The sequence below is a fragment of the Mytilus californianus genome, unplaced genomic scaffold, assembly GCF_021869535.1.
Source record: "Mytilus californianus isolate M0D057914Y unplaced genomic scaffold, xbMytCali1.0.p SCAF_4, whole genome shotgun sequence".
Taxonomy (NCBI): domain Eukaryota; kingdom Metazoa; phylum Mollusca; class Bivalvia; order Mytilida; family Mytilidae; genus Mytilus; species Mytilus californianus.
In genome coordinates, this window is record NW_026262690.1 from 123,224,377 (window position 1) to 123,246,545 (window position 22,169).

At 32.9% G+C, this 22,169-nt stretch overlaps 2 protein-coding genes across 2 annotated transcripts in view; one reads left to right on the forward strand and one right to left on the reverse strand.

Moving 5' to 3' along the window:
• Positions 1 to 8,970, forward strand: part of LOC127739303 (uncharacterized) — a 65,676-nt gene extending 56,706 nt beyond the window's left edge. Inside the window, exons 11-14 of the mRNA XM_052250976.1 lie at positions 268 to 419; positions 1,935 to 2,396; positions 5,313 to 5,415; positions 8,733 to 8,970. Coding sequence (XP_052106936.1) covers positions 268 to 419; positions 1,935 to 2,396; positions 5,313 to 5,415; positions 8,733 to 8,838 — 823 coding nt within the window. The 3' untranslated portion in view covers positions 8,839 to 8,970. The remainder of the gene's footprint in view (positions 1 to 267; positions 420 to 1,934; positions 2,397 to 5,312; positions 5,416 to 8,732) is intronic.
• Positions 1 to 22,169, reverse strand: part of LOC127739304 (uncharacterized) — a 338,236-nt gene that overhangs the window by 291,814 nt on the left and 24,253 nt on the right. The window lies entirely within an intron of this gene.

Consider the following 22,169-nt stretch of genomic DNA (forward strand, 5'->3'; position numbering starts at 1 on the left):
TTTCACTAACTGAAGAAGATCGAATATATCCACAAGATCTCTAAATTTTTTATCATCGAAATCTGATAAAAAATGCCTCTAAAGAAGAAATATTTACAACTCGCGTTCATCCAGTTTATCAATCTTAACAGATTATTAATGATCAGTAAGTATACTGAAACATATTCTTTTATATAATTTAAAAAAAGTAGTTTACTTAAAATTTGTATCCAAATTGCATGCTCCGACGAATCAAATAAGATTTAATTTTAATGTTTGCCTCAACAGAAATTTAGCCAACAACCCACTGGATTGCTGTGACTGTGATTTGGAGAATCTCAAGCTGTATTTACTCAACAATACACACTTGTTGGGTGCATTTGCGACATGTCATGGCACAGCAACCTTTGTATATGATATTAACTTCACCGATTGTGCAGGTAATATTATCCAATTAAAGATAAACAATGAAGAAGCAATGTAAAATTCATAACAAAATGATTTTGTTTTCAATATCTGCACCTTATTGAACATTATTCTATTTTATTAAGAAGGTACAAGACAAATATGCACATGTGTAATCATGAGAATTTATAGACAATTTGGAGCAAGAATTCTAAATCATATCTCGAAAAGAAAATTTGAGAGCATTGTGGTATAGGGCTGATATTTCTTTATGAATGGTGTTTCAAACGTTTGATTGAGTTTTGGATTAATTTCAATCGTGGATTTATAAAATATATAAATAAGCATACAGTAATAATTATTTATGTAATGGCTAGTAAAAACTTTAATTCAAAAGAAACGTAAAAAGTTTTCATCGTTTTAAAAATTGTTTATCGTGTTATAAATTTAATTTTGGGTTAACAGACATATGGACACTTTCAAAAATTTTCCGATTGATCAATCACATAAACACGAAACAGGTTAGGTTGTTATCGTGAATTGCGTCAATTTAATAAATAACATACTAGTAATTGCAAATGTAATTTATGTATAATTCTTGTAGATTTTGCTATTTTATTTGTCCACTTACTTTACAGAAGTTATTTAAAAATTATTATAGAAAAAAATTATATACTCACCCTTTTTAATCTGCAAAAGTGCATCTATTTAGTATTTTTTATTTGTTTTTATCAAAAAAAAAAAATCAATGAGATTTGACAGCAATTCAAAATTTAATTAACAAGGTCTTTGATGAGATGATTGATTGCAATTTCACTGTGATATATAAATATGGTCTTCCCTTGACTTCTCCTGTCCTCTAGTAAAATTCTTGCGTAATTTGGAAATGCATTATTACACAGCCACATCCGATCTGAGTTGGGACATCATATCTGACGGACAATGTAGGGTGATTACTACGCGCTCTGCATGGTAGTGAACCTTGCAGCAACCATATGAGAAGTAAGCCTGTTATATTTTACCCTTTCCTCCACACATACATTTTCCAGTTGCAGTTCAAATGTCCCACACTCCATCCCGTTCGACCTTCTTTGCAGAACCATGCCAATCATGTTGATTGCTCATTTGTTCTGTATTATTTGCCACTGAATGGAATCAATCAACAATCTATTAATAGTAGATCGTTTTTGTAACAGTCTGCATTCACTTTAGGGGGACAATAAGCAAGTTTTTTGTAACCATTTCTATGATCTATTGTACGCGTTAACATAATTTTGCGTTTAATTTCATGTTCTTGCCATGCTAAGATATTTTATTGTTGTACTTCACCTAAACTTTCAAGATGGTGCACAAGCTTACATCTCACTTCAAGGGCATTATCATAGGTCTAAGCGGAATTATTTTTGTCAACCTAATAATACTGTGATGAGATAAACTTTTAATGTTGTAACCCAAAAATAAGATAATGTACTAAACTATCTCGTAAGAGAGTCTCTTTTCTTAAGATAGGATTACTTTTAATTAAGTAATTTGTATTATGAAATTTCTAGACTCAACGGGATCTACAATGCCACAATCCACAAAGATAACAACTGGAGGAGAAACAGAAAGCACAACAGACAAACTAACAACAGAAATCATAACAAGTGGGTTAACAACAGAAGGTACACCAGCGGAACAAACAGCAGAAAACACCACATATATGTTAACAACTGAAATCATAACAGGAGAGTTAACAACAGAAGGTACAACAGCGGTACAAACAGCAGAAAGCATAACGTTTGTATCGACAAAAGAGAGCATAACAGTGACATCAACAAAAGAGATCACGACAGTGGTACCAACGAGAGAAAGCACGACAGTCGCATCAACAAAAGAGAGCACCACCGTTGAATCAAAGAAAGAGAACACAACAGTGGCATCAACGAAAGAGATCAATATAGTGGTATCAACGAAAAAGAGCACACCAGTAGCATCAACAAAAGAGAGCACAACTGACACAATAGCTACTCGTAACTATATCAATTTTATCTTAACCATATAGAATAGGTTTAGTTGTGGCAACAATTTGCATGAGGCATTATTTTGATGATACCCTCAGGGACTTAGAGTTCTCCAGCAGTCGTATGCCCGATATTAGTAAATCTATAGATTCTGTCAGTCCGAAATATGAAAAAAATATAAAATGATTAACATATGATATTTATAAACGGATCACTGAAAACTGGTCTCCCCAAAAAAGTAAAAATCGAGGAATGAATCGCAAATCTAAAAGTTAAAAGCCAAATGATGAAGAAGCAAACCCCCCAAAAACATTGTAATTTTTCAACGTCAGTGCATTGCAACGTAATTAATGAAGAGACGGAGTATACTGAAGGAGATACAACACCCAAAGAGAGCCTGACTAAATCATGGCAAAACGAAAAACGACGAAAATACAAAAAGCATTCTACAAAACACTGCATAAACTACTAAAGACTTACAAACACTAAACCCACGAAAACCAAGAGTGGTCTGTTTTTAAAGGTATTACATATTAACCCGGTATCTTATATAGCTTACTATACGGTATGTTTCTTTTTTATTTCTTTTTTTTTAACACGTGTTTACCTGAAGTTGTTTACACTCTTGTCCTTGTGGTGTTATGTGGGTAATTGTCTCTTCCGCATTCACACAACATCTCATTTTGTTCATATATATGGTATATAATTATATATCTCTGTCTTTATCGGTTTGTTTGCATTATGCAGACATTGATGAATTGGGAAAATCCTATACAGGATTTTATTACGCTCGCACTAAATAGATGGGTTTTTTTTTTGGTTTGTTTTTGTTTTTGTTTTTTTTTTGTACATAATTAAGTGAAATCTCTTCAAATCTATCCATTCTTCAAAAAAGACTAAGGTTCTTAGTATACTGGCCTTTGCATAGCAGGACATAATTTCTTCCTGTACCACTTTTGATCATTCTGTGTTACATTTCCTTTGAAATACTGCCGTCGATATTAGAGTGTATTGCGGTATGATTTCTTTATTAGAAAGTCAAGTGATTTAAACATGAATACAGCAACTTGCATTTGTACACTGTTATTTAGTTTTGTTTGACGTATGAACTGGTGTGCATTATTCCCAAATGGATTTTTTTAACTGATTTGTAACATTCGATGCATCTTAGTTATTTACCTGATTGAGAATTCATTGGTGCTAAAAATAAGTTTATCTGTTCTAGTGCCTCTACCATTCGGAAACTCCCCAATGGTTGTCTACGTTATATTTATGTTTCCCCCCCTTTTTTTATTAAAAGGTGTGTTTATCCAAGATCTTTGATAGCCATCTTCAAAATAGTCGCATTTTTTCGTAAGCCTTGGTTGATTTAGAGCTTGATATACTCTACATATTCTAACTTGTCTATTGATATTGACCATATGTTTACCTTTTGATATTTGTTTGGTTTCTGTGGGTCTTTGGGTTTCTGCCTCATTGAACTATATATCGTATCTTTTTAATTCACAATTTTTTATATATTATTATAAGAAAACACGCAACTGTTTAAAATAGTTGAACTGTATTGTAAAATAGTATCCCATTTGTCGAGTTATTAATTTATCGCCTTAGTATTTGTATTATCGATGTTTCTCAAAACGATATGACGTTTCTCTTTTCACTATCGCGCGAAAAGAGATTCGCTTACATGTGCAACTTCAATAATTGATGACACCATTGCACCCGCAATCTATTATATGTTTGATTTGTGTTTTTTAGTTTAGTTTGGCTTTATAACATTTGGTCTTGAGCACATTCATAAGGAAGGTTGTGTGTTGTGCCTACTGACAAAAAAAATCATACGGTTATCATGTAGACGCATAAATTTCATGCGGTTTTCTCGTACTTTGTGTATCTTTACCTTGATTTGTATCCCCCTGACCATTTTGTGAGATTTGACCATCGGTAGGCTAATATTGCCTCTTATCTATAACTTTACGACAACTTAGATATTATAAGCGTTTTAAAAAAGTAAGAAGTGCATTTGATGTATAAGTTTAAGAAATGGTGACTAAAATGAAACACCAAAAGCAGAGTAGCGATCATTCTGAAAATAGAACTTCATAGACAAGGCTAAGAATAAAGTGGTGTGAAAACGGTTATGACGTCAAAACCAGTGATCGTTTACATCTTCATCTGTTCATCGATACTGACACAAATGGACAATTTCAAACTAAAATTTAGGACAAACGTGATTATGTCAACTTTCTAATTGTTAAATTTCCATTATCATCAGTTTCAAACCGTCTGTTCCCTCGTGTGGCGTTGGCATATCTCAACTGATACGCTATGCTCGTGTATGTTCATGCTTTACGGACTTCAATAGCAGGGGTGTTCTTCGAACACAAATACTGCTTCAACTGTGTGATGAAGGAGGAAGAATGACTGAAATCGACACTACATAAGTGTTACGGTCATCACACAAAATGATGTCACTTACTAACGACACGATTAATGTTTGTATTAACTCACTAGATACCTATATGTGCAGTCTTAGACATTTTGATACCAATGTCGCAAAATAAATGACACACAATTGTCTAATACTATTGGCGAAAGAAGCTTAACACATTCAAATCGTTCTGATTTGCAAGATAAATTCAAATTGAAATACTAAATATAATGCTACCTTTGGCGAGGTGAATACGCATTTTTTCTTAGTTTGAAAAACTGATATTCATTGACCAGCGGTCGAAGTTGATATTGGGTTACCAAATTTTATTTGAACCACATATTTAATGAAACAAAAGTAAGTTATTTTAATCCATATTCCGAGTATAAGATATTAGGTGAAAATCATACACAAACATTATCCTTGAATCACACCATGTACATTATTGATATTTCAGAAGCATTTTTTATTAATGATCATACTCTGTTTTACAGTTTACAATACTAATGATCCAATAATAGTCGGAAGTGTTGGAGCTTTTATTGCTATTATGTCTCTCGTTGGAGCAGTTTTTGCTACCTGTCTGATCTTAAACAGGTACCTATAAACAACTTAATTATCATCAATGAACATAAACTGTTCTATCAAACCAAAATTATTAAATACACACGTGTAAACTGTAAAGATTTACTAAATAGAGGGTAAGTGTTTCTAGTGGTGTTAAAACGGTGAAAGATTTTTTTACGAAATTACAATTTGGTTGACCATTATGGGATACATATTTCACTTGTCGTAACTAGAATCCTGTCCTATTTTTCCGCGAGTTCAACATTACCGATTGCGAATTATATCACAGTATTTTCACTTACTTACGCAACACGACGTGCGAAACATGTAGAACAAAAACTGCATATCCTTCAAGATCATCTGATTTTAATATGGGTTTTTATAAGGTTTGTGTTGTTCAAGCCTTAGTTTTCTGTTCACTTTAATGTTTGTTTGTAATTAAATCGTTTTTAATTTTAACTTTGCTGTTGTCTATTTTAAGGGACTTATAAAAGAGAACCGAAAGATACATACGGGACTTTCAAAGTCAGAAGTGAAAAATAAAAATAAAAAACAACGCCATGGCTAAAAAAGAAAAAAAAACCAACAGGTAGTACACAAAGCACAACATAGAAAACTAAAGACTGGGCAACACGACCCCCACCAAAAAACTTGGGGTTGTCTAAGGTGCTCCGGAAGAAGGATCCTGCTCCACATAAAGAACCTGTCGTGTTGCTCATGTTAGTACGTCAAGTTCAGGAAAAGGGGGACAGGATTGTAGTTACGACAATTGAAACATATCCACTATCATCTGTGAAACGGATATTCCATAACAGTCAACCAACTCGTGATGGAGTCCGTAAAAGTTACGAAAAGATGACCTTAACTTCACCACTAGAAACTTTTGGTTTAATAGCTTCTGTATGACAGCAACCCTCTATCAAGGAAATCATGATAGAAAATTCAAGCCCCGGAATATCGTATCAATTGGGAGATATATACTCCGTATGCAGGCCCTGATGGAATGTTGCTACTTAAAAATTTACAGTTCACAAATGGGGAGCTGAAATCATCTCTTTTGTCGTGAAGTTTTGTTTCAACCAGCCCTCATCGTCAATTTTTAGATGTAAGTCAAGATATCAAGCAGACATAACTTTATATGTTGTATCCTTTATCTCACGTTCGATGGGAAAGATGCGTTCAACATATTCACCAAATTTTGAGTTATTTAGTGAGAGAACATCATATTCATAGCGGTAGTAAAGTTAAACGATACTGCAAACTTCTTTTCTTTCTTCCCAAGAAGTTCCTATATATAGTCAGCCTCATATGAATAAATGAACAATTCGGCAAGAAGAAGAGCACAGTTGGTGCCCATGAAAATGCGATTGTTTGTTGAAAAAAATGTCCTCCAAACGTAACAAATATGTTGTCATTCAAAAAATCAAGCATCTTGATAATGTTTGTTTCCGAGAATTCGTTGAGTGAGTTTTTTACAAAGTATGATTCATCCCTCCCTAAGACAAGAAACTTGTATCTTTTGGTCATTTCTTTTATGGAACAAAGCAGGACTAACCCTTTCAATTTGTCTTTTAGTTTTGAATGGGGAATACTTGTGTAAAATGTAGAAAAGTCAAATGTTTCAATACATTTGCAAGATGAAAGAGACTAATATTGCATGTACTCTTAAAGAATTTTTTAGTATCCACATCTTATTCACAGCACCTCTAGAATAGGTAGTTTCACAATAACTTTGAAGCCCGGCTTTAATTGCTGATAAAATTGATGTTTTTAATGTAGAAAGAGGTTTCGTTGAGCACTTTGAACACCCAGCAATATAACGTTGTTTGAAAGGACACGTTTTTAGTTTGGGCATCCAATACAGTGATAGAAGATCCAGTTCTTCATCTTTGGTTGAAATTCTGAAGGAACATAGAACAGACCTATAATATTCCTGATTTCCTCCTTGATAAGTGTCGTGGGGGTATCTGTTGACTTTCCATGTGAATTATCAAAACCTAATTCATTTATCAAACAGGTTATGTGATTTACACACAAAAACGATGTTGTTTTGGGCTTTATCTGCGGGGACAACAACACATTTATCATGGAGTAAGGACATGTGTTTTTCAAAATTGGGATCTTTCAAGACTGATGTAGCATGGGTATTCATAGACCCATTCAGTTTTTTTTAACTCTGATTTGTATCAACGACCTCACAGTCTTAATCCATTCGGAAAGAGTATCTACAGATAGGTGCGGTCCTAACCTTTACAGCTAGTTAACTTAATGAGCAGACTTTATGACTGGTTAAAGTTAACTTAGGACAGGTTTCATGACTGCTGTGACCGGTCCTAGGACAGAATTTGCGTTAACTTAAAAAGCAGACTTGGTCCTAGGACTGTTTAATGATTGCTCGAAAAGTTAACTTCAGGACAGGTCCATGGCCAGTATTGAAGTCAACCTTGGACACAGTTAACTTTGCCACAAGCAGTCCTACACACAAGTTAACTTATGACCAGGTCTGCTATCAAAAGTCAAACTAGACCTGTTCTTATAAAAGTTAACTTTAATTTGGTCCATGATAAAGTTTACATGATCCCAAGTTAACTTTGGTCTGGTCTGCTCCTCCAAGATAAAGTTAACATGATCCAAAGTTAACTTGTAAATAGGACTGCTTTGATTGATGAATGTCATATGAGTATCGACTTCAGATTATTGAAAATCATACGATCTTTGTCTTTTTTATGTGAAAACAAATATCAACTATGCCTACAGTAAAATCTGTTAAATAGCAAACTTGTCCACAGGTCTAGTCAGGTCAAGCAGACCTGTCCACAGGTCTGGTCTGGTCTGATCAAGCAGACCTGTCAACAGGTCTGGTCTGGTCAAGCAGACCTGTCCACAGGTCTGGTCTGGTCAAGCAGACATGTCCACAGGTCTGGTCTGGTCAAGCAGACCTGTCCACAGGTCTGGTCTGGTCAAGCAGACCTGTCCACATATCTAGTCTGGTCAAGCTGACCTGTCTACAGGTCTGGTCTGGTCTAGCTGACCTGTCCTGGGAACAGGTCTGCTCTATCAAACTTGTCCTCAATACTGGTCTGCAGCAGTCCTAAAAAAGCAGACATGAGTTCTGGTCTGCTAGGGATAAAGTATTATTAAATTTTGTATCAGATGGTGTTTTAATGGTTCTTTACTGATTTTTTTTTAAAATTTTGTTTCGTTTCAAGTTTTCATAAATCCAATGCCCTTTTCCCTAAGAATTAAACACACTCACACATAACAAAAAAATTAAAAGCAAACGCGGGTTCCTTGATGTTCAACCAGTTATACAGTAGTTATTATAGTGTTTGTCTATTCAATTGCAGATTGAATTTGAAGAAAGAAACAAGGAAAGAATTACCTGACAGTTTTGATAGGAGGCAATTTCCAGCTATGCCACTACGACATGGGGGGCATATCAGTTGGTATTAAAATAGCGTCCTTGATTATGCCATACTGACAGAGCATCCATGTCTACATGTTACCAACACCTAGTAGATGTGTTATGGCATTGGCAAAATTCTGTATTTTTTAAGTATTTGCTGATAAACCATGCTAAAAGTTGATCACATTGATGGATAATTTATCACTTGTAAATAAGAAAAAAAAAAACATATATTACGAGTTTGACATTGACACACTGGTTATGGATATCAGTATTGTGTTATTTTATATCCTTGAATTGCCAATAGCCATTGTTTTCCCTGCATTTAACCGCATTGTGGCACTAATCATGTCATAATTACACAGCTGATATAACAAATTATTTAACAATATCTTAGATTCCTAGATATGTAACTATATTTTAAAATGTAGAATAAATAAGGGCTTGGATGTTATTAATATTAGAAATATTTCCCACCATAAGTCTGTGTAGAAAACAATATCTTATTACTTCAAAGGTACAACCTTACCCGCCTTGTCCTAGTCTAACCAATTGAATCCAAGATTTTTAATCAGAACAGGGTGTAAATGATCGTTACCCTGAAGGATGAAAATAAACCCTCCCGATTGATTTTGTTTATTGTCCCTATATAAATATGGTCCTGCTCGCCATAGTACTGGAATGAACCACCAAAAGTGTTGTTAGTTCGAAAAATTATATTCCGCCGTCGAGGTTGCTGGTGGATGCAGATGTCCTTACAAAAGAACCTAGTTCGAAAAATTATATTCCGCAGTCGAGGTTGCTGGTGGATGCAGATGTCCTTACAAAAGAACCTGGTGTTTAACATATTTAAAGCAATCTTGTACACTTACGTCAAACAAGAACGAGGAGAATTTAGGAAAACCACAAAACTGCCTATTTTTTGCCTTTGGAATTGCTCAACAATATCTAAACTTCGTAAATTTTTTTCTACACTCTACGACGGGTGCCACATGAGGAGCAGGATCTGTTGACTCTGCCGGAGCACCCGAGATCATCCCAAATACATACACCGAAGCCGATATAATGAAAAGCTGGATTTGTCGTTGGTAGATAATTTTGAACACACATTTGTATTAAATATGTAATCTTTTTGGTCTAATATTTGAATTTATAAGCAACAGAATAATTCATCTTAAAGCCTTATGAACATACAGCTAATACCCTGTCTAACTTCGTGTTCAGATATATGTTTGATGTACTCTCTACCAAATACACACGTTTTCAGTTATCCCATGGTCGTGTGGTGTTTTGTTTTATATTTTTGGTTGACTGAAACGACACATCAGTTTCTCAACTCACGAGCTGTATGTTTCCGTAGTCTTAAATCATATAATAAAAAAAAATCCGCTTTATCTGTAAAGGTACTGGATGTATATTATAAACTCATTATAGAAAGCAGGATTGAATTTGTATTTGCGACAGACGCGCGTTTCGTCTAAAAAAGACTCATCAGTGACACTCGAATAAAAAAAGTTAAAAAGTATCCCATTCCTTATCGTGTCAATTTCATCGAGTTTGGATTCGCATGACCGATGATTTCATAGTAATTGACGGTTACCCTGTCAACTGCTCCATAAAGGGATTTTATTTCCTTAGGTTTTGTTTTGTTTTATCTAAGTTCGTATATTTACTGGAAATGGATTTGTATGATATTGCCGATGTATTCATGCAATAAACTGTTCCTCTAAAAATGAACAGACTCCAAGATTTCATTAGACCAAAAAGGACAGGTTAAAACGTCTTTCTTTTGCTTCCTCTATAACTGTGTTTCCAATAAGAGAGTGGTAATCTTTATTTACATAATGCACTTTAAATTTTAATTTATTCTAAATTTTATTCAGAATTTTTTTAAATATAATAGTAAGTGAAAAGAACAGAAATCGTATGTTATTCTCAATCGCACATTATATTAAGCTTTCAAACAACTTTATTATGACAAAACCATTAATATTATCAACCACAAGTTAATATCCGGACCAACTGTTTCATTTGGTATATTGCATAACTATAATATGGAAATATTAAGTCTTTAACAAAACATGCAGTTTTTTTATGTTTATCATAGATGTGTGAAGTCTTTCCAAGTCAATGATCAACGTCATGTAATCACTTTGTTACTTACAATCTTGCCCTGCAAGTGATCACGTGGACGAATATGATTCGGACTAATGACGAAAGTATTCAAAAATATGAATTAACTTTGACAATTGCAAAGGGTCAAGTTCTCAAAGGCAACTATAATTCCAAATGTAAAGCTAATAATAACAGAGAATACATGATTATCAACATTATAATCCGCTATTGCTACACTCTTAATTATTCCGTGTGACATTTTAATTAAAATTGTAAGGGAAATAAAAACATTTATTATTTTTTTTCATACACGTAGAACATATATTTACATCTATCTATCAATGAAAGTTACATAAAATATAATCACAGAAGTTGAAAGAAGGTGTATTTTTAATATCAATAATACGTTTCGTTCTTATACTGTATGTAAACAGTAAAACGTTTGATCTGTATTGTCTTGGATTAAAAATAAACATGATAAAGAAATATTTCAAAGTAGTTGTTGTATTAAAATAATAGTAATTAGATAAAAACTTAAAATCTGTGACAATTGTGTGTATGCTTTTGCTTAGGCTTTGCTTATGTTTTGTTTTTAGTTTTTTTATTGTATACAAAATAATACAACAATTATATTCGCAAAAATGTTTGTTCTCCATTTAAGTTTGTATGACTATTTCTCTATACATGTATCAATTATTTTCAAATATATCTGACCTTTTGGTCATTTAGCTGCTAATGTATTATGGTATTAAAAATATCTTCAACAAAGGCAACAGTAGTATACCGCTGTCCAAAAGTCATAAATCGATATAACTTAAACAAATTCGGGTCACAAACTAAAACCGAGGGAAACACATCAACTATAAGAGGAAAACAACAGAACAACAGAAACACTGAACTGCTACAAAAACAAACGCCAACATACATAGAAACATACTTTTTGATAACAACTGCCATATTCCTGACTTGGTACAGGACATTTTAAGAAAAAAATAGCGGTTTGAACCTGGTGTTATGGCTAGCCAAACCTACCGCTTATATCGCAATGTTAAAATACCACCAGCCTTTTAATTTTGTCCGCAAGTAGCACATTATGTCTACAAAAGATTAATCAGTGCCGCTCGAAAAAAAATTGGTTAAAGATCAAATCAAGTACGAGGATTAGGGACCAGAAGTTTCGAAAGGTTTTGCCAAATACAGTTTAGGTAATCTATTCCAGGGGTAGAACATCTTTAGTATTTCGAACAAAACAAACATCCTTAACTCTAAAACTTTTGTTTTCAGCGTTTCAGAAAAGAACTTCAAACGCACCAATTCATCAAAACTTTTAAATTGTTTATCATTGGCTCGATACTGCGGCTAGAAGACTGTTAGTCACAGACGGCAATATCAGCTCAGTAGTCAAAACTTTGGTATCAACATGATTTAGGATATACTTTTCCCTAAAGTTTTCGGTTATGAATTTAAAAATTATCAAGAAACTAAAGAAACGTCAGGCACAGATGACTGCTTAATTTGGCGATTGCTTTCAAGTCTCTTTTTTATTCTTTCTGTTGATTGATAGCGGATGCACAAAATTAATAAAGTTTTTTCTTGTCAACAACGTCATACTGTATGTACTGTCTTAAACGGACATTCTCTTCAAATGCTATTTTTCTCATGTCCGTCCCCTCCCCCAAAAAAAACGTATTCATTAAATATATGAAGAGGAAGGCGTTCGGAAAACAGTATAAATAATACACACTCATAATTAAAGTGCAATTAATGCCACAAGGTAACGCCGTTGTTTTGTTGAGCCAAAGAGAGGGTAATGTATTTATAAAAAGAAAACGATTTATTCAAAAAGGTCTCGAGACCTCAATTAAGTGATACCAACATTCTGTCGGAAAAAAAGTCTAAAACTAAACCGTCTTTCATAGTCTTGGATTACATCTTTGATGCCTTATCTACAGTTTATCCGAAAAACGAAATTTACAAGCTGTTTCTGCACCAGCGGCCCTAAAACTATGTAGACAACACGGTTTGAAAGTAAAAGATCCCCGGACTTCGAAGTTAGTACAAATCACAATCTGCTATAAAACCAGGTTGAATCCACCATTTGATACATAAGAAAATGCCTGTGCCAAATCAGGAATATGACAGTTATCCATTCGTTTGACGTGTTTGATGTGTTTGAGCTTTTGATTTTGCCATTTGATTAGGGACTTTCCTTTTTGAATTTTCCTCGGAGTTCAGTATTTTTGTGATTTTTCTTTTTGTCATAACTCTGTTTCAAATAACTATTTTTTACAGGACATACTTTATTCCCTGTTTTAGAATAAGTTCTCTATCACTATATTTTTATAAATGTTAATTTTACTTTTAGCCTCATTGAATTTTGTATGTGTTGAGATTAATCAATTCGGAAATACGTACAAATCCAAGAAAGCACAAATATTATGCTTGTTAAAATGAGCATCCTCAAAATAGAATGTATCGAACATCTGCGGAATATGAAAATAAGAAGATTTGATATAATTTTCAATGAGACGACCCGCCCTCTAACACCTTAAGACCAAATGACGTAGATATAGAGCAACTATTTATAGAATATTGGCATTTTTGTTTTTAATACTGACTTTATCAGCAGGAATATCAAGCGAGCCCGCTGAAAAAATAAAATGCCATTATTCTTTTTATCGGCAATTTGTTTTCGCAATTTTTTTGTTGTTTTTTGTTGAGAATATGAATAGAAAACTAATTTTACGCGTTCAATTCATTGATAAATTGACACGGATGCACATGAACTAGTGAGTGAAGTTACTGCACTGATATGTGACGTCATTGCCTAATACTTTTGAGTATCACTCCAGTTCATAATCTTAACAAACAATAGGCAGTAAGATCAAAGGAAAAATGATGAGGAAAATTACATTAATTTTATTTTCCTAACCCATCTGTAATATATTTTTTTTTTATAATATATTTTAACATTAAAGAAATAATCATGAACTTTACTACCGATATTCATTAACGTGTAGTTTGAGTATATGTAGATATGTAAGAAGGTAATTAGTAAGAAGTAAGAAGATTTGGTATGAGCGCCAATGAGACAACTCTCCATTCAAGTCACAAGATGTAAAAAGTAAACAATTATAGGTCAAAATACGGCCTTCAACACGGAGCATTGGCTCACACCGAACAGCAAGCTATAAAGGGCCCCAAAATGACTAGCGTAAAAAAAAATTCAAACAGGAAAACCAACGGTCTAATCTATATAAAAAGCGAGAAACGAGAAACACTTAAGAACCACATCAACAAACGACAACCACTGAAAAACAAGTTCCTGACTTAGGACAGATGCAAGTTAGAAAAAAATGGTAGATAAAATCTTCTTATCAGCTTATATTAAAAGATCAAAAACTTGATTTGATAGGCTAACCCTGCCGTTTGTTACGAAATTGCGATATTTCCATTTGCTATTTGTACATTTAGAAATAATTGATAATGAGGGTCGGTTGAGAACACAACCTTTGGACAAAATAGATGATTTCAGTTCCCAATTATGAACTTTCCATTTACATTTATATGTAGCAACATTCCAGCAGCACCTGCATATGGTTGATTGATTAATTGATTTATTGTTAGGTCGGTTTTAAACGCCACTTTTAGCACTATTGTGCTATTTTGTGGTAGTCGGTTTGTCGGTTATTGTTAGAGGAGTGCCCGTAGTGAACCACCGACCTTTGGTAAGAAACTGACAATCCTAGTCAATCAGGAATGGAGTCAAGTGCACCTGCCACGTTCAGTATTCAAACTCACAACTTCAGTGTTGATAGGCTAGTGATACAGTAAATCATCTACTTAGACCACTTGGCCGCCACCTGCATTTGGAGAATACATCTCCCAGTTGATACGATATTCCAGACTTCCAGGCGTTTCCTATCATTATTTCATTGATAGAGAATTGATGCTTACAAGACAGCTATTGTACCAAGAGTTCCAAGTAGTAAAGTTGAAATCAAGCTTATGAAAATTAAACGGACGCCATCACAATTTGGTTAACCATTAGGAAATATATGTTTCAAAGATGACGACTGATGTGTTCCAATTGTTGTAACCACAATCCCGTTCTCTTTTCCTCGTATGTGACCTACCGTATTAGACTTATCACAGGATTTGTACTTACTTGAGCAACATGGCAGGCTCCACATGTTGAACAGAATCTGCTTGCCCTTTCGGGATACTTGAGATCAATCCCGTTTTTTGTTGGGTTCTTGTTGACCAGTCTTGAGTTTTATATGTTGTGTTTTGCGTACTGTTTCTGTCTTTTCGCCCTTTTTCGTTTTTTGCTATAACATTGTCAGTTTGTTTCCGACTTATGAGTTTGAAAGTCCCTTTAGTATATTTTGTCTCTCTTTTGTAATTTCAATGTCATTTATGGCCTTCAACGGACTACTTTCCCCCGTGCCAGCCAATGTATATATATAAAAAAGAAGATGTGGTATTAAGGCTTTTTTCAATGATATTCAAAACACGAACATGTGCTACCTGACAATATTCTTTTTTATTAAATGTAATTCAATTAGCAACTTTCAAAAGCTCCTAATCTCCATAGTACTACACTGTACGCCTAAACATGTCTATTTGGTGTAGGACGTCGAAACATATCCAAGTCCTAAACGCGCAATCATGTCCATATTTCAGAAACGCTCAAATATGTCATCAACCTTAATAAAAAAAGTAATTCCATATCGCATAGGTTGTTAAAAAAAAATCATGAATCCTAAACTTAATATCATAAGAAAAATGTCCCTCGGGGAGTCCTTATTTCTAAAAGACATACCCACAATTTATTTTGTTTGGTCAATCATAATGAAATAGTTTAGCCACTTATACCACTAGTAGCATGATTTCAGTCTGAAACGGTCGTTTTGGTCTGATCAAGTCTTACTCGACTGAATTCACCGCTAGGAAAACACGTTACGACCTTTTCAGACTTTCAGACGCTGTTCCAATATACCGTGTTCAGTCCGTTTAGTCGGGTCAAGATAAACCAGACAGATTGTTCTATCGATCGATTAAGACTTGATCAGACCACGTTCAGATCAAATCAGATCTAAGGTAAAAGTTCTGTTTAGTGTTTTTGAAAGATCGTATTCAGTCGTGTTAAGATTTTAAATATTTTAAATAAAACGTGCGACACTTTTTTTGTGTTAATCAGGGGTGGCTCCCTCTTTATGAATAAAATTGACAAAGCTTGGAGGATATTAGTATTGGTCTTTTAACGTAATAATGTATATCTATTTCATTAAATAACGTATGCAAACTTATACTTCATTTTTTCCGATAGAATTTTTAACATTCGATTGGTTATATTAGGAAATATTAATTGTTGCAACCGGAAAATTTGTAAGTCATAAAAACTTTGCAGTCGTACTTTTTGACATAAAGTAGTCCTGTATTTATTCATTCCGCCTGTAAAGATATAATAATAAGTAATATATCTCACAAATGTTCTTAAACAATTTGTTGTCTGTAATGTAAAATAATTGTTCTTATCCATATAGAATTTGTCAAGAAAAATATATTTTAAGTATCTGATTTACTTTATATTTTTAAATTTTAGACAGATTACAGATACTTTGTGAAAGTTATTTACATTTCAATAAACGGATTATCTGAGCAGTCCACCGAAACGGATTGTCATAAACTATCTAAATAATTAACCATGCAACGCTTAGGATGTTTATCCATGGACGTAAAATGAATATAGTTCCATGTTTTATCTTACATAAGGATAAACTCTGGATAAACCGGGTAAAATTATTACATTTACAAATAAAAATAAATGCAACAAAAATAGAAGCATATTTTAAGAATTGAGTTGACAAATTATATTTACCATTAAGGTACCCATAAAGACCGATTTCGATACTTCTCTGACATGTTTTATCATCAAGTTTTTTTTAGCAAGAACTAATACAAGAATAAATCATATTATAATAAAAATTAAAACAACATAAGTTAAGAAACGATTGATAAAAAGAAAATGTACAAAACTATAAATCTAATGTATGGTTTATATTTCTGGTTCGTATCAGATTTGTTTTTATAGCAGCAGTTTTACTTCGCATTTTAAAAACAGTGAAAGGCTTAATTGTTTTTTTCGGAATTGACCAAAAAGCTATGAAAGAGCGTAGCGAAATGACTGTACTTATAGATTAGACCTTCGGTTTTCCTGTTTGAATTGTTTTACACTAGTCATTTTGGGGACCATTATAGCTTGCTGTTCGGTGTGAGCCAAAGCTCCGTGTTGAAGGTCGTACTTTTGACCTATAATTGTTTTATACTTTGTGACTTTGATGGAGAGTTGTCTCATTGGCACTCATATCACATTTTCTTATTTATATTAACCGATAGCAGTTTATAACATTTCCATTTCGATAGAAACAATATGCAAATTCAGTAAATCAAATGTATTTATACCAAATTGTTACATTCAAAAGTCTTTAACTAAATAAATGAACGATAGAAATGTATTGAATGTATTGCATCGATCGTAAAATTAATATCCAGTGTCAAGTTTTACACAGTGATGACCACTTAAATGTTCAACTGATTCAACAGAAAATTATACTTAGACTAGGATCAAATGCAGTCCATTACGTTACAATTGTAACCAATATTTACATGCAGTCGAGGAAAAGACAGGGGACATTGATATGCATTGATAAATTTTGTTATAGTCTGATACGGCGAGCGTGTGTCAACAAAAACAGAAGGTCATGTTTACCAGAGGACAATTGTTGTGAATCCGAGCCAAATTGACCTATGTTACATCTCTACTCATAAATAATGCGTGCTTGTTGAAAAAAAATACGTATCAATCTCGAATGAACATGTTCGGTTGTTGAACATAATGTAGGACAGAAAGTCACATGACAAAAAAACAAAGACAAAAAGTCACAATTCAGTTTCTGAGACTATTTTCTTTGAATACGAAAATACTTATTTAAAACAAAAATTGTATTTGTCTTGAACTATTGTTTACATAAATCAACTCTGTAAACAAATTTATTAAATGAACAAATAATTGTTTAGAAAACAAACTTTCAAAGTGGCTTCATACCTAAACAGCTTAACGGTGCTAAGAAATATATCATTTGCATGATTAAAATTTAATAAATCTTCATCTATCAAGGCTAATGAACAATTTCACAAACTGTAAAAAGAATATATGTATCAAAAAGTAATTTTTCAAGATCTTTCTCTTACATACTTTAACATTTGTCAACACATTATTTGTGACTTTTTGTCTTGTGACTTTTTGTCCTATCAAATTTGTGAATGTATATCCTGTAACTTTGTCCTGTGACTTTCCGCCCGCTTACCGTTAATAATAGGACCTCCCTTACTCAGAGAGAGAAAGCTACCGGGGTTACCAATGCGAATTGTTAGATAGGATAATAATAAGTAAATCAGTCATTTTCAATTTTATATGTATTGCTTAATAAAAACTGTTTTAAATGTTGAATTTAATGAATATTCTGATTTCATGAATTAAATCTTTGTCTTTTGCTTTCCATTAAAATTATCCTACATATCATGTAATATTTTTCGCTGAACATTCAACGATCAAAGCCAATCATGTGTTCTTCGGAATGCAATCCATAGAAAAAAAATTAAACCTGTTTTAAATCATGTACATTGGAAATCACGAATCGTGTGTCGTGTTCGGTCTATAATCCTTTAATCTATAAAATAGTAGAAAATGACTATCAATATAATTATTCTTTTGCATCTACTCAACTCTATATTCGTGTTTTGACCACTTTGTTTAGAAAGATTATCATATATCTTAATCCTATTTTAGTTACATTTTATTATTTAATTTGCTACTCGTCAATCAAAAGAAATTAAACATTTATTGTGTCATTTTTGCCACTTTTTTAAAGTTCTTGTTAGATACATGTATGTCCTTTATGATCTCTCAAGTAAATATCAAAAATGAGTCCAGAGTTTTGACGGTTGTGATAAAGGATTAGTTACTTTATGGAAACTTATTTCCTTGGACGGTAGTACACACTTGTATGTTATCCTTTAAAGTTACAAATGTAGTCTGTTTTTTAATAATTTACAGTTTTAAGGAGAATTCTTCATCTTTTGCAAATAGATAAAGAATAAAATGAAAATTTGCTTTCGATTGCATTCAGGAAGAGGGAAACATATTTATAGTTTTATTTAAAATAATTGCAGAAGATGTTTAGTACGGGTATAGAACTATTCTTAATCTTTTCCAATTCGCAAATATATTTTGGTGGTGTTTTTTTTACCCATGGTAGATGAAACTTGTATAATCAAACTTTTTTCAGAGGTCTGTCAAATCTCGAAAATATGACGTTCCCAGGAATCACACGTCGCTATATAGGATTCCTGTAAAATTCAGAAACTTGCAGTTCTCTCAGAGACTCTACAATACGCTCATATTTTATACTTTTCTGTTGAAAAAGAAAGTATAGAAAGAAGAAGGCAAAAACGAGAAAAGGAGGAGGGTTGTTACACGACACGTTCTTAGCAATTTAATGTTGAACGTATAGCAACTATCTTACTTTTTTTCTTCTTCAAATATCGAATACACAATCAAATCTCTAACTTATCCACGCTTGCAGTAATTTTTTTATTGACAGGTTTCTGAAGGCATTTGATTGGACATCAGTTTAATGTAGGCGTGACAATCTATCATTTATCCACTCAGCTGTCTTATAAAACAAACCTGTGTGCGATGATGCTTAAACACTGTCCACATAGTTTATTTGTTTATAATGAATTGATCACCAAAAGGATTTTGTTGGTACTCCAGGGTTTTATACTAACCCTCAAGTCCCTGTGTGGGGTTGTAGGATAAAAAATTAGACAATGCTTATATTTAAGAATAAAGAAGTGATGAAAAAGAAATGTTTCTATAAATTGGATGGAAATTTAGACTAATTCACTAGCTGTGATATGCAGACGAAGAAATAACGCCGAGTGTAGCGAGGATAAGACAAATTTGATGATTTTAATCATGCTAAATTTGATATATTTTCCAATCAAAAGGGAAGCTCTGTCGGCCCCTGAATCCTCCATTGACCTAGCAATTACGACTAAATTAAACAATTAACAGCTTTGTAAAAAAAGCGTGTTTAGTATTCCTTAAAGTAGGAATATTTTATGATATTTTGTGAACCATGTAAGTCTTAAATCAGTGTTTCAAAGTCATATCAGATAAAAAAAATAATTGTAATTTCTGCAAAAAAAAACGTCGTTTAGAATCACCAAATAATTGAAATCGGATTTGGATTAGTTTTGTGTTCAATGGAATTTATTAAGACTTTTAAAATATTTATTACTGTATAGCCACTATTTTGAGATCGAATTTAATGAGGTTCATATTTAAGTACTGTGTACCAAAACAGGAAAAAAATATAAGTTGCAAAGCAACCAGACTTCGTTTGGATGTGACATGACTTTAAAATTAATACAGTTGAAATATTGTGGGAGGAGGGATGAAGTTAAAGACTGAAAAGTGAACCTTTTTCTGTTAACTATGTACCATAAATTTAGGTACATCTCTCAACGATTAATTTTCCTCTGAGTATATTCATGGCTTAGGGGAAAGAAAAGCAATGTATCTATACTCAAATTACCCTTTCAGTTATGAATTCTTATAAACTGATTTAAAAGTCATCAAACGGAACTCAAACTATAGATGTGGGTTAGACTTCAATATGACAGCAACCAAAGGACAAAAACAACATAGGAATATCAAGAGGGCATTTTAAGTCTTCAACAAGAAACAGGTGTCTATTCGATATGTCTAGTTCTAAATCTTCATGAGTTTATATAAAAATTGTGAATACAATAAACAAAAAATTTAAGATCTGCCATCAAAACGCAATTCTCTAAATAATGTAACAAAATAGGAAAAAGCCTGAATATAAAACATACAGTAATAATTGAAAGGGTAGCAATATTTTACAACTCAAAGGCATACTTTTCCCTTTCTTTAACCTACAGGTTAGGAGCTAACTTAACTAGAAGCCATGGATTGAATATCGTCAGCATATTTCCCAAACGGTCGTGTAAATTGATGGCGCCATGCGTCGTTTTATTGATATTTGATTTAACTATACATATCTCTCTCTCTCTCTCTCTCTCTCTCTCTCTCTCTCTCTCTCTCTCTTTCCGTTTAAGCTTGCAATTTCTGCTGTCGGAGTCCATGTATGAGTAAAATACAGAATTAAAAACAAAAATTGCCGCTGGTATTTCTTGATCTAGAGATAAGCTTCTATCCAAGTTTCATAAATTTGCGTACTTCACGCCAATCATTTGGATCGAATCACCTTTTAAAATAACCAATCAATTGTATTTTAAAACGGTTGATTAGTTCTTGTCATAAATACATGGAATATTTGTCACAGGACAGTATGCAATCAATGATCAAATACAAATCTACAATATTTATAAACCAACTGGAATTTAATATATTTGAAAGAGTCTAAATAATTTAAATATTCATTATTACACATATTCGAAGGATCAAAATAATCAGTTCTACAAATTGCTGTTAAATGAAAGACTTATAAATATTACCTGCCTCTGTAAGATTTCTTATTGACGGACTATTTTTTTTTATCGTAAAAGACACGGCTGCAAAGATCATGTTCCATTCACCTAAAGTTATCGACTATCTTCTTTCCTCATTTATACTTTAAAATTAAAACCTACAAACATTGCCCAAACTTTTATTCTCAAATAGACAGCGTGAAATATCAATACACTTTTGTAAGTGAACAAACGCCGTTTTGACAAACCGGTAATTTCTTCGCCCGGGGATATGAATTTGACATTAAACGTCCTTCGGTAACTTTATAATACACAGCCGTGTCATTGCCGTATATTGTAGATAGAACGTGTGACATATATACTATCATAATACACCAGCAATACCAATACAGGTGAATTTTACCTTTTTGGAGGACTCCAAAGAGGAAAAAAATAAACACAACTTAAAATAAAAGGAAAAAAAAAATAAATTAAATTAAATGATGATAATAAGATAAAACAATTTCTTTGGCAAACTGATATTACATGTATTTCTTTATTTCATGTATCTTTTTAGTTTTCATTTTTTGGAGAAATTTCCCTTTCCATTTTTTTTTCTTTTTGACTTCTTCAATTGAAAAACGCATCAACCCGAATAGAATCACATAGCATTGAATGATTTCTTCAACTCAAAACT